The sequence below is a fragment of the Hemiscyllium ocellatum genome, chromosome 2 (assembly GCF_020745735.1).
Source record: "Hemiscyllium ocellatum isolate sHemOce1 chromosome 2, sHemOce1.pat.X.cur, whole genome shotgun sequence".
NCBI classification, from domain to species: Eukaryota; Metazoa; Chordata; class Chondrichthyes; order Orectolobiformes; family Hemiscylliidae; genus Hemiscyllium; species Hemiscyllium ocellatum.
In genome coordinates, this window is record NC_083402.1 from 29,727,428 (window position 1) to 29,754,391 (window position 26,964).

Here is a 26,964-nt window from a genome sequence, read left to right on the forward strand (position 1 = left end):
TGCAGTTCACCAGCTGTTTACTGGACACTTTTACATGTTAAAAATAAGACCACACAAAGGCAACGATTCAGACCTCTGGGAAGATAATTTAACGGTGGAAGACGATTTGGGCATTTCTGTATCTCTCTTGTTTTATAGCAGTCATTGCCAATTGACTTTGAATTAAATCCCCTGCTCAATATGAATTAATAAGCATACTATTTATAAGGAGGCATGACATGCTGATTTTTTATCATTAAAGTTATTTCTGAAGGGCTGCATATATCTCACGAATAAACTAATGCATTTTACATTTAATAGCAATTATGTAAAGTAAATTCAATTGATTTTAATTCATTGATGGGGATGTAGATTCTAAGTATTCAGAATCAATGTGAATCACTTCCCTGATAGGAGTGACTCTATTTGTTTTAAAGTTCTATCAAAGGCAAGGGACATTGACATTTTATTTGGAGGAGCTGTTCTTTAACTACTGCTATCTGGCACACTTTTTTCCTGATACACCTGTTACGTTAACAGCAGATATTGTATTCTTTACTCTGGACTAATGTGGTTACAGCAGATTTATTCAATTGGGGCCATCCACACTGAGTAAAGTGAAATAATTAGCCAAGGACTTGTGAATATAAATGTTATGCCTGAAAGAAATTTTCAAATGAATATAAACAAGCACATTCTCACTGCTTTAAAAGTCACAGTGAGGAGAAACAGAAAAGAATTCGATGCACTTTGGACAGTATTGTAACACTCAAGACAAAGATTCACTGATTCTTCACAAAAAAAGTTGAACAGATTTCAGATATGTAAAGCTGTCAAAGCAGCATTTGAGATAAACATGTTGTGTTAATTAAAAGGCTATTTTGATGCTGACTTAGAGTTTAAAATGCTTTCAGAATCTTCCCTGAAAGAGTGAAAAATAAAGCCATACCTAGAGTCAAACATGGCCATGAATTGGGGGTACCAGACATTTCCATCTTCATCAAGAGGGATTCTATCAATGAGCAGCTCAAACTCTTCATCAGTAATCTCCACACCAAACCTGCAAGAAAAAAGAAAACAGCAGTCAAAGAGCAAGTTCACTTTCAGGTCAGCACTACCCACAAAACAGTCGGCATATGGCAGCCGTTAACTTTTTGTTACAGAATCTGTCTTCAAGATCAAGAGCACCACATGAATATCAGAGGTTAATCAGGGTTTTGATGGCTCCAGATCTCAAAAAGAAAGAAATTCTACTAGGCAATCCATCCGTAAGTATAGCACATTTGATGGCTAGAGATCCATTTTATGCAGCCGAACAAATCAGATGGGTTTGTAGCTTATGAGGTTATTCATTGCAGTTAACCACTCATACTAACTTAAACAAGTGAACTATGAAAAGGCTTCCAAAAGGATTTTGTCAGCATGTTAAAACTTAGGAAAAGTAACAGAAACAGTTTGAATACATAAGTCATTTACATGTGGGTATAACTTCATCAGAGTTTTAACACAATAAAATATTCTTATTAAAGTAGAAAATTAGCTGAAGCCTTCCTATTCTACAATTGTTGAACAAGAACAGAACATCATAACCTAGACTAACAAACCTATGTTAAGACAAAGCAATACAGCCAGAATATCTTATTGTTGCATTCCATGGAAAGACCAGATACAAAAACCCAGTAGTTCCAGAAAATCACATCATTTTAAAATATGTTCTCAAAATTTTCATAAAATACCAGGCATTTCATTATCAGACACAAATAGCTCAAATAAGCATTGTTCCTTTAATACTGGAACAAAATTACTACACAGTGACATCACTTAAGTGTATATACTATGCAAACCATTAGCAGCATGCTTTTACAAAAGGCCTTTTCCCTCCCAAAGTTCCAATGGAATCTTATTCCCAAAGGTACTAAGACCATTTCATTTAGTAACATAACACTGAGGAGCTATAGCTCCAGCCTTGTGTGACTGCATTTTAAAAGTATTCAGCAGTACACAAAGACATCTCCTAAAAACTCAATAAGCTTGACTTTCAATTTTTCTCTAAAGTGTGTGAAAATGAATTAAACCAACTACACTGAAATTGGGCTAATAGGACTGAGAGATTTGTCTTATTTTTACCCTCTTATTTAAGTATTATTCACCCTACTCATCCCAAAAGAAACAATATTAACATTTTTGAGAGAATGATAAAATAAGACAAGCTAACCGAAAATAAACTGTACATAGTATAGTCAAATGTTAAACTTGCCCAAATTACGTATATTGCTGTTAGTTCCCCAATTCAGCTATTTAGTTTAGACTATTATTCCATTTTGATATTTTTCTACTTCATATGGTTAACTGTGTCCTAATATTGTACTATTAATTTCATATTTTTCTAATATTCATCTAAATTTTCTAGGATTTCTGATGTCTGTCTGAATCATTAATGGAAATAATATTTACCCTCTCAATTCTTTCATTATCTTAAGGCAGTGCTTCTCAGTTTTTTTCCCACTATTTCACAATCCCTCAGTACCAAGATTGAGAGCTATTACAGGGAGTGAGGGTACAATCTGTGGGACAGAAGACCTGTGAAACCAGGAAGGGTAAGACCTGTGCCACTAAAAGGGAGGCAGACAGAGTTCCAAGACAGCACTGATTGCCATTGCTATCTTTGAGCTCACAATCCCAAAATCTTAGCCCATGTCCCTGCTTGGGTTGCAGACAGTATTTGAGAAGCTCTGTCTTACATTCTTCTATTAGATTCTTGCTTAACTTGTCAGCTTCTCTGAAAACTAAGCTTTTCAATTTATCGTCCCCACTCATATTCCTAGTGAAATTATGTCATATATTTTCTGTGATTCCAATGCTCTTTTAGAATGGTTGAGAAACAGTATTCCACATGCCTGAGTCAATGCTATCTGTAAATTCAACACCATTTCCTTACTTTTATTCAATGGTTTAATTACAAAAACGGAATCTCATTTGGCCTTTTTATAACTTGACTCATTGAACTTTACTTGAAAATCCATATATCTGCAAATCTGTATTTCTCCATTCTATTGTCTTTTTTCTCCATATCGATTATAATTCTATTCTCTGGTCATTTCTTCATGAAGTTAGCCTATGCATCCTTATTAAACTGAACTTACTGCATATCTGTTTACTTCTCTGGTCTCCTGTGGTCTTTGTAATAGTCCATTCATGTCTATAAAACTCATAAAACCCACAAAGCAATGGTGTGCCACTGGTTACACCTTAGTAAGGAATTGATAGGAGTTGAAACTGATGCCTGGAAGAACACATTGAACACTCACTCTCTATGGGGGGGAGAACTTTACTCTGCATTTAACTTTGCTACATCTGAATTGGGAATGTGTAATGGTGACATAGGATTCCTATGGTTTCAGAATTCTTTTGGCACTCATTTGAAAAGAGGCCTCCTGTAAAGCAATAGGTTAATCACTTCTGTCAAAAATTTGGCAAGGCTAATGGCAATTTCCATTATTTAAGACTACATGGTACAGCTTATGACAGATATGGCATTTACAGATTTCAATTTCATTTCTCATCAAAATGGTGTTGAAGATGACATTCAGAAACCTGTGTAGTTGCATATATCTTCAAATGTTGGACAAATGTGTCAGTATTTGTGGCTTAAGTGTACATAGATTAAGGAAATTAATGTGACTTTGGAACCATGTGCTATGATTGGCACACAAGAAACTCATGCTGGATCAATTTCGAAAATAGTAATGTGACAAAATATTGGCCCCTAAATCCTGCGGAAGTACAATGCTTAGCAACTGTGCAAAGATTACATGCGATGCCAGCACCAATGTAATTGGCCCCATCCACCAGTTTAAACTTTCACTCCCTCCATTGCCGGCACATACAGATGACTGTGTGTATAATGTACAAAACACACTGCAAGAATTCATCAAGTGTCCTTCTACTACCTAGAAGGTCAGAAGCAGGAGGTGCATTGGAAAATGACCACGCACAAGGTCCCCTCCAAGCCACACACCACCCTGATTTAGAACCACATCGCCCTTCTTTCCTGGCAATTACTGGATCAATATTCTGGAACTCCTTTCCTAACAGCACTCTGGGTGTTTTTGAACCACATGGATTTCAGCAGTTCAGACAGGGCTGGTGAAAGAGTATTAGGTGAGAATACTGGACAAACCTTAAGACTTGCACCACCACCCTTCCCCCACAATTAACGTTCCAAAATCAACATTGTGCATTGATATGAAGACAAATTCTGCATTTGTAATCACAGATTTATGTTACATGAGAAAAGAGTTTTTTTTTATACTGAATGTACATTCTCATTGTTCTACACTTTTTGCAGAATAAGGCTAAAAGAAATGTACATTATAATGTATAATATGACTCACATAATGTGAGTCATATTATACATTTGTTTCTACAAGAATTACTGAATGATTTATGCATAATTATTAATCATTAAGGTAAAGGAGATTATAATATGTTATTTGATGTTATTTACTGATTCACAGTTTTGAAATAGCCATGTAAATGTGCAAACTTTTAAAACTGCTGCATAAACTAAGGAATAGAGTATGAAATTTTTAGCCAGACCTCAAAGTAAATACATGGAAATCTATATGTCTGTCAGATTATGTGCGTGCATATCAGTGGATCTGACCCACTGATGCCTGTTTGTTTACTTATTCAGTTTCATGAATAGTTCGTTTGGATTTTTTTTTGCTGCCCATAAAACTGCCTAGTTTGCCTCGTGGCTTCAAGCTGGCTTCAAGAAGGAAGCTCAAACACTACTACCTGTCCAAAGGCAATTAGTGATTGGCCAGTGATCCTGTCAGTTCCTGCTCGTGACATTCCCACAAAAGTATCTTAAAAATACAGAACTTAATTATAGAGTCAACTGAAGAAGATTCCAGCAAGGGGACTCTGATAGGGGAATCACATTTGGTGTATTCCACCCTGCTGAAGCTCTGGATATAGGAGAAGGCTTGTTCAGGGGAGTGCCAAAGTCGCCTTCTACCCAGCAACAAGTGTTGCCTCTCATTTGTAACCTCAACCCAGAGCATATTCCTCCCCAGTCAAGGCCATTGGGAAGCTTGGTGCTCAGCTGGAACCTGCCTTAGCTAGATGCTTGGTCCACCCAGTATCCTGCACGAACTCTATCCCATTTTCCCAATTCGTCTGGCTCTGCCGTATCTCCTTGGATGGAGACATTCCACTTGCAAGCATCCCAGATGTCCACCTACTGGGAACAATGTGCTTTTCCTCTGTCATCCAGACAGCCCTCCGCTGCACCACCTCCATTCCCAGTTCCACTGCTCTACCCCCCCAACACAATAAAGACAGAGTCCCCCTTGTCCTTACCTACCACCCCACCAGTCTCCGTATCCAATGCATTATCTTTAAACACTTTCACCAACTCCAACTAGACCCACCATCAAGAACATCTTCCCCTCCCCACCCATCTCTGCCTTCAACAAGGACCATTTGCATCACTCTCCCCGCCGAACACCCAAACCCCAGGTACCTTCCCCTGCAACTGGAAAAGATGCAAAACCTGCAGGTACACCACCCCCTTCACCTCCATCCAGGGCCCCAAACAGTCCTTTCAGGTGAGACAGAAATTCACCTGCCTCTTTTCCAATCCAATTTACTGCATCAGTTGCTCCCGATGTGGTCTTCTCTACATTGAAGAGACCGAACCTAAACTTAGGGAATGGTTCACCGAGCATCGCAGCCAGGCCTGCAGGGGCCAACTAGACCTCCCAGTCATTGCCCATTTCAATTCCCCTAACCACTCCCTTTCCAACATGACCATCTTTGGCCTCCTCCATTGTCACAACAAACCAAACGCAAGTTGGAGGAACAACACCTTATCTTTCGCCTGGGCAGCCTACAGCCTGGAGGACTGAACATTGAGTTCTCCAATATCAAAAACCTTACTTCCCACCCCTTAATTTCCTTTCCAGCCCCTCCCCCTCCCTTCCACTCCTGCCTGCGACCAACCAGATTCATTTCTCCCGTTGACCAATCAGGTTGTACCCTCTGCTTTCCTCAACTATCCCCATTTCACCACCCTGCTCCCGCCATCCCAGTTATCTGCAGCTCCCCCTACACCCACCCCCAGTCCTGAAGAAAGGTTACACCTGAAATGTCGACTTCTCCACCTCCTGATGCTGCCTGGCTTGCTGTTTTCTTCCAGCCTCCTGCATGTCTATTTTAGCTAGATGTTGGCAGACTTTGTGGCCATTAGGAGAAAGTGAGGACTGCAGATGCTGGAGATCAGAGCTGAAAACGTGTTGCTGGAAAGGCGCAGCAGGTCAGGCAGCATCCAAGGAGCAGGAGAATCGACGTTTCGGGCATGAGCCCTTCTTCAGGAATGAGGAAAGTGTGTCCAGCAGGCTAAGATAAAAGGTAGGGAGGAGGGACTTGGGGGAGGGGCGTTGGAAATGCGATAGGTGGAAGGAGGTTAAGGTGAGGGTGATAGGCCGGAGAGGGGGTGGGGGCAGAGAGGTCAGGAAGAAGATTACAGATTAGGAAGGCGGTGCTGAGTTCGAGGGATTTGACTGAGACAAGGTGGGGGAGCCCTTGTCTCAGTCAAATCCCTCGAACTCAGCACCGCCTTCCTAACCTGCAATCTTCTTCCTGACTTCTCCGTCCCCACCCCCACTCCGGACTATCACCCTCACCCTCAGCATTCAGCAATTAGTGACATTGTTTTCAGACACAACAGCCAATGGCGCTGTACAGTCTCCTATTAAAATGTCAGCCTGAAATTAGTTCTATAGCCTGACAACAATGTGTTCTCAAATCTGTTTATGGTGGTTGGTTTTCAACCTCACAAAGGATTAAAAATATCTGTACAGATAAAATGGTTTAACATGCCCCTCATAGACACCACTCACTCTGAAAAAAGATCCCAACAGACAATATAGAGTTTAGTTCCCTGCCAACATCCAGTCCCTCTGCTAAATGGTTTGAAGTCCTTTTCATCCTCAAAATTGGTCACAGGAGTAGATTTTAGATTTAGACTTTATTGTCATGTGTACTCAAGTAACAAAGTAAAGGAGTACAGTGAAAAGTTTTCAATGTCACCACACACAGTGCCACCTTAGGTACAAGTACCTAGGTACAAAATGTAAGAACAACACGACGGCTGGAGGAGGAGCACCTCATCTTCCGCCTGGGAACCCTCCAACCACAAGGAATGAACTCAGATTTCTCCAGTTTCCTCATTTCCCCTCCCCCCACCTTGTCTCAGTCGGTTCCCTCAACTCAGCACCGCCCTCCTAACCTGCAATCTTCTTCCTGACCTCTCCGCCCCCACCCCACTCCGGCCTATCACCCTCACCTTGACCTCCTTCCACCTATCACATCTCCATCGCCCCTCCCCCAAGTCCATCCTCCCTACCTTTTATCTTAGCCTGCCTGGCACATTCTCCTCATTCCTGATGAAGGGCTCTGGCCCGAAACGTCGAATTTCCTGTTCCTTGGATGCTGCCTAACCTGCTGTGCTTTAACCAGCAACACATTTTCAGCTCTGATCTCCAGCATCTGCAGACCTCACTTTTTACACAAAATGTAAGAGCAAAGTAGAAAAAAAGGAACAAAGTTAAACTTTACAAGTCGAAAAAGTATCAAGTTGAAAAAGTAAAGAAACAGATCTGAAAATTTCTTAAGGGCCTTAGTCATGCTGGGACCACACTTTCTAGAGTAAGTTCAGCAATCTTTTACCATGAACATAAAGCCAACCTCCTTTTGTCAGCATTTTCTACCCTCATGTCAAGTCATCTAACATTTTTTTCTTCCAACTAAAATTACTTGACCCCATGTTCTCTCACATGTACTATGCTGTCTGAAACCCTGCTTCTAAACTGAGCCACATAAACTTGAAAGAAATACACTGACCTGATCTAAATAGCATGAGGTCCATGAAATGTTTCCACTCCCTGCTGGAATAGTGTTAGGAATCCCACAGATGCAGCCCTTCTCCTTTCATTGCAATATTGCCCATTCCAGATAGAATGCCTCAGTTCAAGGACAAATTCCTTGTCATTGGCATCTACATACTATAAAAACTTTTTAAAAAACAAGGACAGAATGTATACTCCTTTTCATGTAAATCAAAGCTTTATCTTTGCAGATTTTTCAATTGTGTTGAGTGGGTAATTTGTATATTAGTCATCTGAAAGCTGGCATGTTTATTAAGAGTTTTCAGATACCTTCTGAAGCTGTACAGGTGGATCAGAAATGGACATTTTATAGGAGATGAGGTTGCAGTGAACATAATAGGCGAAATTTCAAACTATCATCAAAGGTGGATAAGCATAGGTCCAGATGTAGCCAAGAAAGCTGGGCAGCTTAGAGGCAAGTTCTAAACGTGACAGAAGAATGGGAATGTGGCTATTGGTAAATGCTTGTAGAAAGTTAGTCAATGAAATTAGAGCACATGAGATTGAGTGGAATGTATTTGTATGGATTGAAAATTGGTTAATCAAAAGAAAGCTAGGAGTTGGAATAAACAGATCAATCTCAGAATCACAGAATTGTTACAGCATAGAAGGAGGCTATTCAGCCCATCGTGTCTGCATTGGTTCAATTACCTAATGCTAATCTCCTGTCTCTCCCATTATCAATGCACAGTACTTCTATCCAAATAATCACCAAATACCATCATGAATGCCTCAGTTGAACCTGCATCTACCACATATCCAGACAGTGCATTTCATACACTAGCTAAAGGTAAAACTACGACAGTCCCACTCTCTCATTAGAATGATTTGTCTAATCTCAGATAAGGAGTGAGGTTGAGAAGGCAGGTCCTTCATGATAAACTCAGCACTGAGGGAATTACACCCATACTGATGGCATCATTCTATGTTATAAACCAGCCATCCAGCCAACTGAGCTAACTAACCCCCTAACTACTTGCTCATCACAAGGTTATTACTGGTGGGTTATCACAAGGTCCACGCCTGTTTGTAATCTTTGTATCAATCTTACAATGAATGATTTGGATGTGGGGACCAATTGCAATATTTCCAAATCTGCTGGTGACACCAAACTGGATGAGAACATAAGTTGTGAAGATGATGCAAGGAGGCTTCAAGACTGCATGAACAGGCTAAGTGAGCAGGCTTGAATATACCAGATGGAATACAATATGAATAAGTGTGAAGTTTCTCAATTCGATGTGGAATAAACAAAGGGGCAGGATATTTCTTAAATGGTGAGGGATTGGGAAATGTCAGTGTGCAAAAGGATCATTGTCCATGAGTAACTAGATGCATGACTGCAGGGATGGAAAGCAAATAGAAAGGAAAACAGGATGCTGACATTCATTTCAAGGGAATTTGAAACAAAGGTGCAGTTGCTGCAGTTTAGAACCTTTGTGAGACCTCACCTGGAATAATGTGTATAGTTTTGGTCTCCCTACCTAAGGAAAAATATTCTTTACATTCAAAGGAATGCAATGGAGATTCACCATATTAATCCCTGGAATGACGAGATATTGAGGAACTAGGTCTGTATTCTCTAGCGTCTCAAAAGAATGAGAGATTATGTCATTGAAACCTATTAGAGCTGGCATGCTGGATATAGATAGGATGTTCTCCCTGGATGGTAACTCCAGAACCTGGGGACATAATCTCAGCAGGTCATTTAAGTCTGGGAAGAGGAGGAATTTCTTTACTCAGGGGATGGTGAATCTTTGGAATTCCCTGCCCCATATGGCTCAATTATTGAGCAGATTCAAGGCTGAAATTGCTAGGTTTCTGGAGCCAATCAACATTGAGGGATATGGAAACAGTGTAAAAAAAATTACATTGAGAAGACGATCAGCCATGATCTACAATAGTGGGGCTGACTCAATGGGTGGAAAAGTTTACTCTTGTTCTTAATTTCCAATTTTCCTACTCTAAGTCCAAAGAGGATAGATAGAGCATGACAGGAGCCAAGCACAAAGGGATAAACCAGAGTATTGTATATAGTTCAGAATTCTCATTATAGGAGGGCTGTGATAGCACTGGCAGGAATGCAGAGGAGATTTACCAGGACGTTGCAAGGGCTGAAGAGGTTTAGGTACGAAGAGAGATTGGACAGACTGGGATTGTTTTCCTGAGAGCAGAGGAAATTGAGAGGGAGCATGATTGAGGTGTATAAAATTATGTTGGGCATAGATAGGGAGACGATTTTTTTCCCCTTGATGGAGGGATCAGTGATCAGGAGGCATAGAGTAAGGGGCAGAAGATTTAGAGGAGATTTGAGGAAAACCATTTTTACCCGAAGTGTGGTGGGAGTCTGGAAATCATTGCCTATAAGGATGATAGAGGGAGAAACCCTCACAATATTAAGAAGTTTTCAGATGTACACTTGCGATGCCAAGGCAGTTAAGGCTACATGTGTAGCTACAATGAGATTACCATAGTTAGGGAGTTGTTTTTGACCAGGATGGACAAAATGGGTTGAAGGGCTGAAGATTGCTGTGACTCTATGGCAATGGGCAAGTCTCTCCATATTTCTCTCGTCAAATCCATTGTACCCATTCAGGCATTGGTATATAGAGCATGAGAAATTCAGCATCATGGATCCCAAATCTTAGCAATGGGCCTACTCTTCCATGTTACATTAATTATGTAGGTTAACTGTTCAATGTCCTGGAATACTATTTACTTTTCTTATCAAATTACAGTCTGCATCTGTTTTTACCTTCCATCATCATGTGTGACATGCTGCAACAATGCCAATTTAAAGAGACCATGTTTACTTTACCCTTCCTCCCTCCCATGTGAAATACCTGGTCATCACATAGCTGACAAGCATGACCAAGAGAGCCTTCATTTGGTGGGCAATTGATACTCAGAGAGTGTCATGAACTGAATGGTAAGCAGCACAGTGCACTGTAGATTGTCACTGTTCATCTGTTCCCCTTATAGAGTGTCTAGAGTTAGGGGGGACACAGTTCAAAATGAAGCATTTCCCATTTAAATGAAGAAGAATTTCTTCTCCTGGTGGTCAGCATGAATAAAACATATCGGATTAAATTTGATGATACAATAATAGGTAGAATATTGAAAAGAGTAAGAGTAGGCCATTTGGCCCCTTGAGACTGCTCCATTATTCAATATGACCATGGTTGATATCCAAATGAGTACCCACTTCCTCCTCGTACCCTTAGATCTCTCGGTCCTAAGAACAATACCAAACTCATTTGTGAAAACATTTAATGTTTTGGTCTCAACCACTTTCTGCGGCAGAGAATTCCATGGCTTGCCACACTCTGGGTGAAGAAACTTCTCCTCATTTCAGTTGTAAATTGTCTACCCCCTGTCTTTAAACTGTGATCCCTGGTTGTGGACTCCCTGGTCATTGGGAACATCAAGTTACAATGTAATTTGTGAAGAGGATACAAAGGCTTGTAGATTAATAAACAGTGGACAAAACATTGGAAGACGGAATAGGAAAAGGTGAGGCTTGTCTATTTTATCAAGAATAATAGAAAAGCAAAATAATATATAAATAGAGCAAGACTACAGATTGCTGCACTGATGAGGGCTGTGAGTGTCTGAGTGCATTAAATACAAAAACATTAGCTTCCAGGGACAGCAAGTAATTAAAAAAGGCAAATAGAATGTTTATTGCAACATTGGGGTGGGAGGTGTGGAGTCTAACAATAGAAAAGTCTTCCTATAAATGTAAAGGACATCACTGAGGTTGCATCTGAAGTCCTATGTACAGTTTTAACCTCTTAAGGGGGAATACGCCTGCACTTCAGAGAAGGTTCACTTGGCTGATTCCTAGGAAGACAGGGCTGTCTTCTGAGCAAAGGTTAAGTATTTGGGAATGCACTGTTTTGAAGTTAAAGGAATGAGAGGTGACTTTAGGAAGCTTGAAAACTGAGATGCTGAGAGGCGTTTTTCCCTTACAGAGTGTCTAGAGCTAGGGGGACACAATTCAAAATGAATCATTTCCCATTTAAATGAGGAGGAATTTCTTCTCTTGGTGGACAGTAGTCTATAGAATTTTCTTCCACAGAGAGTTGCAGAACCTAGGTCATTGAATACATTCAAAGTTGCATTAAGTAAATTTTTGATCTATAAGGGAGTCAAAATTTATTGGTGAATGGATGCAGCAAATTTCAGTTAAAGAGGCAATCATACCAGCCATGCTCTTACTGACTGGCAGAACAGGCTTGATGGGCTGAATGGCCTACTCCTTAACCTCTCCCTGAAGATCACCTTATGAACAGTTGTAGTAATGAGAAGCTTTAACAGCAGTCGAAAAACCAAACAGGGAAAGCATATATTTAACCTGGGCACTGCAATATTTTTAGATGTCCATTGGAAATATTGAAGGCCATTGATTGTGATCTGCTGGGAGTTAATATGCAGACATTTCATTCTGATGCATATGAACTTAGTTACATGCCACAGAGAAGCTTTTCTCATTATGTGCAGACCTGTAGCAAATATAAGAATCCAGTACAGTCAAATAATCTCCAAGCTTATTGTCATAGAACAGTTTCAGATTAACCTATAAAGGTGAAGGAAAAGTGATAAATCTTCTCAGTTAATAATGAAACTGGAGTTAGAATCTAATACATATGACTTTGGTGAGGTCTTTAAAGAAGTAGCAGCTTGATGCAAACATATTCAATGAAGAGCAGAGGGGTCCTGCACTGAGCCCTGGCCAACACCTACCTCTCAAACATTATCTTTCAAACAGGGGATCTGGTCACAACCTTAGGACTAAGGCTGGGGCCTTGCTGTGGGCAGAAATGCTGAAACAATTCCTACATTACAGCAGTTTAATTGGCTGTAATGTTTTGAATGTCTTAAGCATATGAAAGAAGCAAACTAAATTCAAATGAATTATTTATTTTTCTTATTAGTCTCTGTAGTAAGTTAGCTTAATAATATAAGGAACTTGCAGGAGCACTATGATTATAATTTTACCTTAGCACTCCATAGTAACAGTGTTGAATTTCAACTGACCTTTTCCACTAATTAACATAGACAGGAATGGATTTGAACAAATACAGAAATCTTTAAAAGATGGATCTGGGTCCTGTTCTATTCAGATTGATTAATTCAACTTCTTATCATTTAAAATCAACAACTGAGTGCAACAGTCCCTCAGATCAAGGATGATACTTACTCACAGCAAGTTCCTGCATATTGTTGTCTTTTAACATAGGGACACTGCTACAATGCAGCTAACACACTGTTCTGATTGACCAGGAAACTCTCCCAGTCTTACAACGTGTCATAAGGTTATCAGAAGATTGACATATCAATAGTCAACTCATCCATATTCTGACTTGCCTGCCATGGCCCTCAGTTCCTAAGGTAAGGTTTGAATCCAGAGTCATAGAGTCATAGTTTTACAGCGCAGAAATAGTCTATTCTGACCATAGTCCCAACCTAAACTAATCCCACCTGTCTGCACTTGGCCAAATCACTCCAAACATTTCTTATTCATGTACTTATTGAAATGTCTTTTAAACATTGTAATGACACTGCATCCACCATTTCCTCTGCAAGTCCATTCCACACACAAACCTCTCTGTAAAAACATTGTCCCTCATGTCCTTTTTAAAACTCTCCTCTCTTGGTCAAGATATGTCCCCTAGTTTTGAATTTTGTCACCCTAGGGAAGAGACCCTTGTCATTCACAATATCTATGGCTTCTAAACTCAAAGTAGGAATGTTACCATTGCCTTCTATCAGATAATGTGTTGCATTTCTGCTTCTCCTGTTCCACATAAGAACTATGTGCAGCTGCCAGCAATGTCCATAACAACCAACTTGCTTTCTGTCCTATTTTGGATTCACCGATGGCTGATTTCTGTCATTCCAAGAGCTAGTACCACAGCCTGTCATTTCTGTGATTTTTCACGAAGAGCAATGAATAAATCATGCCCCTGGAAATCTGCCCAATTTTTAAAAATTTCCCCAAAACATTTGTTACGATTAGATCTCAGGTGAGTTTCCAGACAGGATAACCTCAAAGCTTCAAGCTTGGGGTGAGAAGGGATGAACTAGCTTCCCTTCTTTAGTCAACTTCACCCTCGGTTAGTTGTGAGATGGTTAAAGACCTGAAAGAGGTTTTAGAGAGATAGTGGATGTATTGGTAGTCAAAAGTTATATATTTTGGAATGGTGCCTGCAGAGTGGAAGGTTGCAAATGTAATATTTCTATTCAAGACAAGAGAGAAAGAAAATGATAAACCAGAGATCTGCTTGATACTAGAATTGTATAAAGGATGAAATGACTGGTCACTTAGAAAACAATTATTTGATTGGGTAGAGTACACATGAATTTATGAAATGGGCTTTGATAATGTCTCTCAAATTTAATGTTTGAGGGATTGAGACAATATGCATGGATCAATATTGGTTAATAGAAAGATACCAATAATTAGGAATCAATGAATTCTCAGGATGGCAGGCTGTGACTAGTGGGGTACCATAAAGATCAGTGGTGGGACCCTAGCTGTTTACAATTTCTTACAATGACTGGGATGTGGGGACTAAATGCAATATTTTCAAGTTTGCAAATGGCACAAAATCAGGCAGAAATATTAGCCAAGAGGAAGATGCAATGATGCTTCACAGGCTGTGTGAGTGAGCAAAAACATGGTGGATTGATCATAATGTAGGAGGAATGGAGTATTGTTTCAATGGTGAAACACCTGGAAAGTGCTGGTGTACAAACAGCAGCTCCTGGAGGCTGCTGTCACAGTTAGTGCTCAGGGAATTGAAATGTTTTTCAGTTCCTCTGCCTTTCCTCGTGATCAGTTTTGGAAGCTCTAAGTTGAGGCTTTCTCCTCAGCTGCATATTGACTGCCTTCATAGCACCTGAATTGTCAATCAGCGGATTGACCCTCTGACCAATTTAACTTGCCCACCCTCCCTAACTGGTTGGGGAAACTGGAGATGACCTGCTTATTGATCGCCTTCTGGAAGTCAGCTACTGTGATGGACCAGTAAATGGTTCTAATGGTGGAAAATATTCCTTAAGGTCCTTTAATTCTTGATCCTTCAAATCCTCAGCACAGTACCAATGAAATGGTATGATTGAATAGATATATATGGTTTACTTTGAAGAAATGTCAAACCAGTCAATAGATGTACTCAAAAGATGTTGACTGAAAGGTGATTTGAAGATGCAATTTTGGACCTGTTTGTTTACCATACTGTGGACTAGTGGCAATTCAAGTGGCAATTAGATACACTATTTTTCATGCTGTATATGTGGACTCATCACATCCATCTCCATTATAGTTGAGGGGGGGTAATGGCTGATGGACCAGTTTCAGGATGGTTCAGCGAATGAGTAAGAAGATCCACAGACCCTGAAAGAGAAACCCCAGTGGAGTAGGATGTCCTTATCCTAAAGGTAAAAGGAGTCAAACTCATCCTACTGTTTCTCTCTCATGCAGCAGCTGGTGCTGTTCTGCCTGGCCTCATCCTCTCCTTCCATTCTTTCTGCAAATCATGGGGGGAGGGGGGGGTTCCTTTAGTAAAGATGGCTAATGACGTGACACTCCCTTTCTCCTGTGGTATCCTATCAGGTTATCAGTAAGATAGAATGGCACAGCACTCACTCACTCCTCTTTGGAGAAAATCCCAGAAAATTTCCACAATAAATGTTGCTAAGATGTTAATAATGTTTTAGGACTGAGAACATATAACCATATGACCTAGGAGGAGGAATAGTCTATTCTGTGCTTTGAACCTACTAATCCATTTGATAAGATCATGGCTGATCTGGCTCTGGTTTTAACTCCACTTTTCTGCATTCTCCCTATAGCCCTTGAATCCTTGGTCAATTACAAATATCTGTCAAACTCAGCTTTGGATCAATTTAATGGCAAGTGTCCCAGAGAGCCATGTAATCACACAGTATGTAAGAGGGCACTTCAACTCATCAAGTCAGCATTGTTAAAAAAAACTATACTCTAAATCTCATTCACTCATCCCACTTTCCAGCACTTGGCTCATAGCCTTGTATAGGGATAAAGCAAGGACTGCAGATGCTGGAGATTAGAGTTGAGAGTGTGGTGCTGGGCAAGTACAGCTTTTCAAGCACCACATACTTCATGAGTGCCTTATTCCTGATGAAGAGCTTATGCTTGAAACGTCAACTCTCCTGCTCCTCGGATGCTGCCTGACCAGTTGTGATTTTCCAGCATCACACTCTCGACCCATAGTCTTGAATGTTGAGGCACTTCAAGTGTTCATCCAAGTACTTTTTAAAGGTTGTGAGGTTTCCCACCCAAACTACCCTCTCAGGGAGTGTATTCCAGATTCCTAGCACCCTTCGGGTGAATTTTCTTTTCCTCAAATCCCCTCCAAACCACTTGCCTTTCACCATGAAATGTGCCCCCTGTTATTGACCCTTCTTCTAAGAGGAACAACTTGCTTCCAATCCAAGCTGTCCATGCTCCTCATAATCTTGCACGCCTCCATAAGGTATGCTCTCAGTCTTCTCTGCTCCAAGCTAGATAGCTAAACTGTACCATCCCAGGCAACCTCCAGGTGAATCTCCTGTGCATCCCTTTCCAGTGAAATCATATTCTTCTTATTGTGGAGTCACCAAAACTGCACAAAGCACTCCACCATAAAGTGGCCTAACCAAAGTTTTGTACAGTTCCAACGTAACCTCCCCACTCTTTTAATTTGTGCCATGACTGATACAGACAAGTCTCCTGCTTTCTTAATCACCTCATTAACCTGACATGCCTCCATTAGGGATCTGTAGACAAGCACCAGTCTCTTCCTCTGAGTTTCCTAATGTTCTGCCATTCATTGAGTACTCCCTTGTCTTGTTTCTCTTCCAAAGTGGATCACCTCACTCTTTTCAGGGTTAAATGCCATCTGTGAACTTAGGAACTGGAGTAGGCCATTCAGCCTCTTGAGCCTATTCCACCATTCAATGAAATCCTAGCTGATCTGCAGTCTAACTCCATATATTTGCTTTTGGTCCATATCCCTTAATACCTTTGTTTAACCAAAAAAATACAACCCATCTCAAATTTAAAATTAAGTACTGATCTAGCATCAACTTCCATTTGTCGAAGGGCGTGCCAAATATCTACTGTCCTTTTGTATGCAGAGGCTTCTCTTGAATGGTCTGGCCCTGGGTTTTAGACTATGCCCCCTAGTTCTAGAATCCCCAACCAATGGAAATAGTTTAGCTTTATCTACCCTATCTTTTCCTGTTGTTATCTTGAAGACTTTGATCAGATCACCCTTTAACCTTCTAATTTTTTTCAAAAACAAGCCTAATTTGTATAATTTCTCCTCATAACCTCTGACATCCCAGGTTTCATCTTTGTCAAGACTATATACTTCAATCAAGTCACCTCTCACTCTTTGAAACGCCAATGGAAACAAACTCACCCTGTCCATCTATGCTCATAAAACATTCACTCATTCTAGGTTTTAATGTGGTAATCCACCTCTGAGCTATTTGTGATGCATTTTCTACCTTCCTTAAATAACCGGACCAAAATGTATACAGTATTCAAAATATGGTCCCATTATTGTCCTGTGTAACTGACACCAAGTTTTCTTACTTTGATATTTCATTCTTTCCTCAGAAAATAGTAGAAATAGGCAATTCAGACCTGCTCCGCCATTCAATACAATCAGGGCTGATCATCAAACTTAGTACCTCGTTTCTGCTTATGCTCCACACCCTCTGATCCCTTTAGCCCTAAGAACCTTTCTAAAGTCCTCCACGAAAACACTCAATGTTTTGCCTTCGTCACTTTTTGCGGCAGAGAATTCCACAGACTGGGTGAAGAAATTTCTCCTCAGTTCACTCCTAATTGGTCTACCCCAATGCCAGGTGTCATCCTTCAGACTGTAACCTCTGGTTCTGGACTCTCCAGTCATCAGGAACATCCTTCCTGCACTTATCTTGTCTGGTCATGTTCAGAATTTTATAGCTTTCTATGAGAGTCCCCCCACATTCATCTAAACTCCAGTGAATATAGTCCTAACTGATCCAGTCTCTCTTCATGTGTCAGTTCTGTCATCCCAGGAATCAGTCTGGTAGACCTTTATTTCATTCTCCTTTTACAGCCAGAACACCCATCATCAGATAAGGACACCAGGTTTTGATCTCACCAATGCTTGTAAAAATGCAACAAGACATCCCTTCTCCTGTACTCCAATACTCTCACTATGAAAACCAAAGTACTATTTGCTTCTTCATTCTTTGTCTCACCTGCATGCTTATTCTCAGTGACTGCTGTAGAAGGATACCCAGGTCTTGTTATACCCCGCCACCCCTCCCCAAATTGTCACTATTCCGATAATAATCGTCTTTCCTAATTTCGCAACCAAAGTGGAAACTTTCACTTTTGTCCACATTATATTTCATCTGCCATGCATCTTCCTACTCACTCAACTTGTATATATCACACTGAAGCACCTCTGCAGCCTTCTCACAGTTCACTCTCCCACCCAGCTTTGAGTCATCTGCAACTTGTAGATAATACATTTGGTTTCCTGATTTAATTTACAAAATTATGAGGGGCAAGGACAGGGTAAATAGGCAAAGTCTTTTCCTTGGGATGGGGGAGTCCAGAACTAGAGGGCATAGGTTTAGGGTGAGAGGGGAAAGATATAAAAGAGACTTACGAGGCAATGTTTTCACACAGAGGGTGGTACGTGTATGGAATGAGCTGCCAGAGGAATTGGTGGAGGTTGGTACAATTGCAATACTTAAGAGGCATTGGGTGGGTATATGAATAGGAAGGGTTTGGAGGGATATGGGCCAGATGCTGGCAGGTGGGACTAGATTGGGTTGGGATATCTGGTCGGCATGGACGGGTTGAACTGAAGGGTCTGTTTCCATGCTGTATATCTCTATGACTACAACTCTATAAATCATTAACATATATTGAGAACAGTCAGAGTCCAAACACAGATCCTAAAGTAGCCCACTAGCCATTGACTGCCATCCTTATAAATTTCCTGACTGCCATTCTTGAAAATTTCTCACTGATTCCTCAAGCATGATTTTTCTTATGTAAATCTGTGCTGACACCGTCCAAACCTGTCACTGTCTTCTCAGTACTCTGCCATTAAATACTTTATAATGGACTCCAGCACCTTTCCTACTACAAATGTCAGCTTAACTAGTCTAATTCCCTGTTTTCACTCTACCTGCTGTTTTAGATAGTGGGATTACATTAGCTACTCACTGATCCATATAAACGGTTCCAGAGATTATAGAACCTCGAAAAGTAACAATCAATACATCCATTATTTCTAGGGTCACTTCCTCAAGTAATCTAGGATGTAGATTATCAGGCCTGGAGATTTTTCAGCTGATAATCCTATCAATTTCCCCAACACAGTCATTTTCCTAAAAATACTGATTTCCTTCACTTCTTCCTTTTCTCTAGACCCTGTGGTCCTCAACATTTTTGGGATGTAATGCGTTCTCCTTCATGAAGAAAGAACCAAAGTATGTACTTGATTGGTCTGTCATCCCTTTGTTCGCAATTATAACTTCTCTATTTCTTACTGTAAAGAGCCTATATTTGTCTATAATTAATTTCATCACACACATATAGAAGCTTTTTACAATTAGCTTGTATGTTCCCGTAAGCTTACTCTGCCTCTTTATTTTCCTTTTCTTAATCAATCCCTCCTTTGCTGAAATCTAAACTGCAGCCAATCCCAGGTCTGCTGCTTTTTTATGGTCAATTTAATGCTGCTTCCTTGGAAATAACAATGCCCCCAATTTTCCTTGTTAGCCGAATTTATTTTAGTGCCAAATAGAAAGGTACAATTGCTGCAGTTCCTCCATTCACTCTTTAAATGCTTACCACCATCATCGCTTTAACATTCCCCAATTTATCACAGCCAATTTGCACCCATACCATTGCAGTTTCCTTTATTTAAATTCAGGACCCTAGCATCAGAATCAACAATGTCTTCATGAAGAATTCCATCATATTATGGTCACTTTTCCCCAAGGGGCCTTGCACAACTAGACTGCGAATTATCCCTTCCTTATGGGTTGTAAGTTTGCTCACTGAGCTGGCAGGTTTGTTTTCAGACGTTTTGTCGCCATGCTAGGTAACATCATCAGTGAGCCTCCGGTGAAGTGTTAACATTCTGTCCCACTTTCTGTTTATGTGTCTTGGTCTCTTACGATGGGTGATATCATTTCGAATTCTTTTTCTCAGAGATTGGTAAATGGGTCCAAATCGATGGGTTTATTGATGGAGTTCCAGTTTGAATGTCAGGCCTCTAGGAATTCCCGTGCATGTCTCTGTTTAGCCTCTCCTAGAATGGATGTGCTGCCCCAGTCAAAGTGGTGTTTTTCTTCATCTGTATGTAAGGATACTAGTGATACTGGGTCATGTCTTTTGGTGACTAGTTGATGTTCGTGTATCCTGGTGGCTAGTTTTCTGCCTATCTATCCGATGTAGTGTTTGTTATGGCCCTTGCATGGTATATTGTAAATGACATTCATTTTGCTGGTTGTTGGTATAGGGTCCTTTCGGTTTATCAGGAGCTGTTTCAGTGTGTTAGTAGATTTGTGAGCTACCATGATGCAAAAAGATCGGAGTAGTCTGGTAGTCATCTCCGCGATGTCTTTGATGCATAGTAGTGTGACCAGAGTCGCTGGGCATGTTGCATCTATTTGTTTGGGTTTGTTAAGAGTCAGTGGACTGTGTTTATCAGTTACCCGTTCTTCTTGAATATGTTGTCTAGGTATTTTTCTTCTGCTGCTTGTAGTTCCTGGGTGCTGCAGTGTGTTGTAGCCCATTTAAACAATGTCCTAATGCAGCTTTGTTTGTGGGTGTTGGGATGAGTGTTGCTGTAGTTAAGTATCTGGTCTGTGAGTGTTGCTTTCCTGTAATTCTGGTCTGCAGTTCTCCATTAACTGTTTGTTCCACTGTGATATCATGGAAGGGAAGTCTATTGTTGTGCTACTCCTCTTTTGTGAAAATTATGCCAGTAAGGATGTTGTTGATGGTATTGTAGGTTTCCTCTAATTTGTTCCGTTTTGTGATGACAAAGGTAATGGTAGGAATCATGAACATCAACTAGCCACCGAAAAAGATGACCCTTTATCACTTGTATCCCTACATACAGATGAAGAAAGACACCACTTTACCTAGCATGGTGATGAAACGTCTGAACACAAACCTGACAGCTTAGGGAGCAAATGTACAACCTGAACCTTGACCTGATCTACAAATCTTCTCAAAATCCCTTCCTCATCACACAATATCCAATCTCAGATGGATCTCTAATTGTTTCTTACCGCATTAATCCAGAAAACCATCTCGTACACATTCTATGAATCTCTCCTCAATGGCATTGTATCTCAAAAGAGAAAACCACCAGGAACTGTATTATCCAATGAGAGACAACTGCCATCGGATTGCCACTCCACCCCTAACTTACTTACCTAAAGGTGGAGCTCCATCTTTCAGACCAGGACTTTAGAATCTAGCCTCTTCAGAAATGGAGAATGACCTTCTTTTGGAGTCCTTGCTCTTGCTGCAGAATCTTCAGAGGAAGACAAATCACACTCACCTTTCTTCGACACCAGCTGTCCTATTCTTTATTTACTCACACATGGAAAAGCTTTGGGTAGGGTGAGTAGGGTGGTAGAGTGGCAGGGTGCCGCAGGTGTGTAGAGTGCCAGCTGGGTAAGATAGCATGGCGGTAACAAGGCAGATTTCTGGAGTCATGAGGTTGGGACAGCGGTTCAGAAGAGTTGGAGGATGAGGGGATGATGTCATTCAGAGGATGTCGGAGGGGAAAGGCGTCAGAAGGTCAGGGCGGTCACAGGGGTTGGAGGATCCAGGGTGGTGAAACGGTCAGGGGTATCAGAGGGAAAGAGCTGAGGGTTGAGGAAGGGGGTGTTGCCAGAGGTTGGGGATGGGAAATCAGATGGTCAGTGAAGGTCAGGTAATTGGGGGAGATCAGACAATCTCAGATTGTGTTGAATTGTCAGTGGCGGGAAGCACAGGGTTAGTGAGGAGTGGGGAGGGTGAGTGGGTGAGGATAAAAGTTGTGGTGAGTAAAGGGTGGGGTGAAAGGTCAATTGCATAGTTACCCAGGAGTTATACATGACTTTAAATTGTCTAACATTTCCTGGGGAAATATCCACATTCTCACCCCGAATTGGAAATATTCAGGCAAAGTACTGGGGAGATGGGGATTTCCCATTGAAACTGAAAATTCAGAGGCAGCCCTGCAAAGTCAGTGCTTTAGACCCTTAAGGGGGGATAGCAGTCTCTGACTATCTGGGCCTCATTTTGAGAACCACCCATTCTATGAGAAAGTGCTAACCTGCCACCTAGTGGTTGCCTTAAAATAAAGAAAATCATTAGACAACTGAAAACGTCTAATGTGAATGATGTAAACAGCACAGTATAACAGAGTAAAGCACAGAATCAGAGTTTTCCAGTGCAGGAGGAGGTCACTCAGTCCACCACTGTCTTCACCAGCTCTCTGAGCATTTTAACATTGACAATCCTTCACCTCTTCCCCATAACCTCCACATAGTTTCTCTTTAAATAATCATCCAATTTTTTCTTGAAAGCCCCAGTTGAACTTTCCTCCTCCACAATTTCAGGCAGACCCCTCACTGTGTGAAAAGATTTAATTCTCATACTTCTTCTGCAAAGCACTTTAAAAGTGTGTCTTCTCGTTAAGACCACAACATGTGGGAGAAGAGGCAGGCCATTCAGCCCCATTGAGTCTGCTTTGCCATTCAATGAGATCATGGCTGATCTGACAATCCTCAACTCCATTTTCCTGTATAAAGGCAGGTTGATTCCACTTCATATTATGTATTTCTAAATGCTCTGCTATTATATCACTTATAATAAACTCTAATATCTTCCCAATGACAGATATTAAGCTAATTAGCATATAGCTACTTGCTTTTTATCTCCCCTTTTTAAATAAGCGTGTTACAATTGCCACTTCCAATCCTCTAGGAATTTTCCAGAATCTAAGGGTTCCTGGAAGATTACTACTGTGGCATCCATTATATCTGTAGCTATTTTCTTTAAAATCTAAGGTTGTAATCCATCAAGGCCATAGTTTCCTTTGTATCTTTTCTCTAATGATATTTATTGTCTCTCTTTAGCTCATTGATTAATAGCATTCCAACAATATTAAATAATGTCTTCCACCACAAAGACTGATACAATGGATTTATTCAGTTCCTCTGCCATTCTCTGGTTCCTCATTATTACTTTTCCAGCCTCATTTTCTAAGGAGTCTGTATTCACTTTGAACTCTCTTTTTAAAATTATATATCAAGAAGCACTTATGTTACTTGCTAGTTTACTCACCTCATTTATTTTGGTTATCTTTTATTGATTTTTAAAACTTTCTCAATGCTTCATCAATGACCTTTCATGGATCATAAGGTCAGAAGTGGGAATGTTTGCTGATGACTGAACAATGTTCAACACCAATTGCAACTCCTCAGATACTGAAGCAGTCCATGTTCAACTGTGACAAGATCTGGACAATATCCAGGTTTGGGCTGACAAGTGGCAAGTAACACTCACATCACACAAGTGCCAGGCTACAACCGTCATTAATAAGAGACAATCTAACCAATGTCCCTTGACATGCAATGGTGTTACATCACTGAATTCCATACTATTAACATCCTGAGCTCACCACATAAACACAGTGGCTATAGGAACAGGTCAGAATACGATGGCTCCTGACTCCCTAAAGCCTATCCATCATCCACAAGGTACAAGTCAGGAGTGGGATGGAATATTCCTAACTGCCTGGATGAGTGCAGCTTCAACAACATTCAAGAAGCATGATACCATCCAGGGCAAATTGTACCACATCCACAGGCAGAACTCCTTCCACCACCGACACTCAGTAGCAGCAGAAATTCATCAAAGATCCTCAGACAGCACCGTGACCATGACCACTTCCATCTGGAAGGACAAGGGCAGCACATACATGGGAACACCACCACCTTCAAGTTTCCCTCCAAGTCATTCACCATTCTGACTTGGAAGTATACCACCTTTCCTTCACTGTCGCTGGGTCAAAATTCTCTCTCAAAGGGTATTGTGGGTCAACCCAAAGCAGGTGGACACAGCAGTTCGAGAAAGCAGCTCACCATCACCTTCTCAAGGGCAACTCGGGATACACAATAAATTCTGGCCAGCCAGTGATGCCCATAATCCCACAAATGAATTAAAATAAAATCTGGCTTTTTGGCAGTCTTTGCCACATTGTATCTTTTTTTCCATCCAACTGGATGCTCGCTTTAATTTACTTGGTTCTCACTTTGTTTGCAAGTGTGAATAGTTTCTGCCTATCTACTCTGTCCGTACCCCTCATAATTTTGAAAGCTTCTATCAAATCTCTTCCTAACTTCATTCCAAGGGAAACAGTTCCAATTTCTTCAATCTTTCCTCATCATAGAAGTTCTCATCTTTGGAACCGTTCTTGGAAACAGCTTCTGAATTCTCTCCAATGTGTTCATATCCATTGTATGGTGCACAGACTGTACACAGTACTCCAGTTGAGGTCTAACCTGTGCCTTATATAAGTGGATCGTAACTTCTCCGCTTTTGCATTCTACACCTCCATCAATGAAGCTAGGTTGCTCTGCACCTGACACCTTTTGTAAGAGAATAAACCCTTTATGTTGTGTTACCTCTCTATGCTCTTTGTACGTAAGTATATCACCTCACTGCATTGAACTCCATCTGCCACTTACCTCCCCAGTCCACTCATGTGTCAATGTCCTTTTGAAGTTGTACACTGTCCTCCTCATAATATATAATTCTCCCAGTTTCATGTCATCCGCAAACTTTGAAATTGTTCACTGCACACTCAGATCTTGATCATTTACAAGTATAAGAAAAAGCAAGGGTCTCAATATCGATCCCTGGGGAACTCCACCACAAAAATTCCTTGCAGCCTGAAAATACCTACTGAACATTATTCACCGCTTCTTATTCCTCGGACAATTTTATACCCATGTTGCTCCTGTCCCTTTTCATCCTTTATCTATAGCTTTTCTCACATATCTATTGTGCATGCTGCATTGAATTTTTTTTAACGGATGCAAATATAAAATGGTAATGAATCTATTAGCTCAAGGAAATTAATTCCTCAAAACCATACAATACAAAATTCTCAAAGCATTTTTCTGACTCTGCTATTTACACCCCTCTAATTAACAGTATAATGTGAAATATGAAATACACACATTTAATAATATTTTGAAATGTTCCAGAGAAGTTGGAGGATTGTAACCCTGCAGTTTGCATTCTGAAGGAAAGCAGATAAGGATTAATGTTAAAGATACTCATAAATGACTCCTATGACAATGACTTCATCCAGAGATTTGAACATGTAATCTAGCTGACATTCTAGTGCGGCACTGAAGGACTGCTGCACCCTTGGATGTGACACTGAAACAAGGCCCTGTCTGTTCTCTCAGGCAGATAGACAAGATCACATGGCATTCTTTGAAGCAGTGTGGTGGTCTTATCCCTGAGGTGCTGACCAGTATTTATCACTCAACAATGATATTAAAACAGATTATTTGGTCATTATCACATCGCTGTTTGTGGGTGCTTCCTGTGTGCAAATTGGATGGTACGTTTCCTAGATAGTAACAGAGGTGACAGTTCAAATGACTTCAATGGCTGTCAGTTGCTTTGAGAGACTCAGATGTTGTATAAGATATGGTATAAATACAAGATTTCCTCTCCTTTTTCAATTGTCACAGCTCCTTGCCTTCACATCACTGATCATTTTCTTTACAGGTCGCTGCAGAAGACTGCAACTTTGGAGGTTTATGGGCATGGTACATGAGTAGACTTCTCCCTGTTCACATTTCAGCAGATCCATGTACGTGTCACAGTGGGAAAAATATTACTGTCAATCACTGAAATTGTATAATTCTTTCCATCTCTTTTCAAACATATTGAATATGCTTCAGTTTTTGTTAAACACGATCATCAAAGTGTACCTGCTCTCAATGGCAGCTCGGAATTCCTGTTGACTGACGATATTCCTTCCTAGTTTGTCAATTTTGCTGTAATTTAGAAAGAGCAAATTAAGTGAAATTGCAAAGGTATATTTTAAAATTACCTTTTGAAACTGTACTATGTTGCAACTCTTGAATGTATCGGAATAAAGCTGCATGAATGGTGCTGAGGAGGAAGTAGGGAGAGCGTGAAGTTCCCGGGAATAACGATCACCAACAATCTGTCCTGGTCCACCTACACTACGGTCAAGAAAGCACAGCCACGCCTCTACTTCCTCAGAGGGCTAAGGAGATTTGGCGTGCCCATGAAGACTGACAATTTTTTATAGATGCACTATAGAAAGCATCCCATCTGGATACATCACAGTATGGCAACTGCTGTTCCCAAGAATGATAGAAACCACAGAGATGTGAACACAGCCCAGTCCATCACACAGGCTAGTCTCCCATCCACTGACTTCATCTACATTTCCTGCTGCATCGGGAACATAACCAACATAATCAAAGATACCTTCCACCCCAGTTATACTCTCTTCTACCCTCTTCCTTCAGGCAGAAGATATAAAAGTTTGTATACACGTACAAACAGATTCAAGAACAGCTTCTTCCCTGCTGTTATCAGATTTTTGAATGGACCTCTCTCTGCACCTTCTCGGCAGCTATAACATCATATCCTGCACTCTGTTCTGTTACCCCTGATGCACTTTAATATTATAATCTGCCTGTAAAGCATGTAAGACAACACTTCTCACTGAACCTCCATACACATGAAAACAATGTATCAAATCAAAATATTTTTTCTAAAAAGAAACAGATTGCCCGTAGTGTTAGGTGTATTAGTCAGGGGTAAGTGTAGGGGAATGGGTCTGGGTGGGTCGTTGTGGACTTGCTGGGCCGAAGGGCCTGTTTCCATGTTGTAGGTAATCTAATCTAGTCTAATCAGATG

General features: G+C 40.7%; 1 protein-coding gene across 1 annotated transcript in view; it reads right to left on the minus strand.

The window, feature by feature from the left end:
• si:ch211-197n1.2 (EF-hand calcium-binding domain-containing protein 6) overlaps positions 1-26,964 on the minus strand; it is a 105,831-nt gene that overhangs the window by 21,611 nt on the left and 57,256 nt on the right. The window contains exons 12-13 of the mRNA XM_060833940.1: positions 26,001-26,066; positions 929-1,039 (exon numbers count right to left, since the gene is read on the minus strand). Coding sequence (XP_060689923.1) covers positions 929-1,039; positions 26,001-26,066 — 177 coding nt within the window. The remainder of the gene's footprint in view (positions 1-928; positions 1,040-26,000; positions 26,067-26,964) is intronic.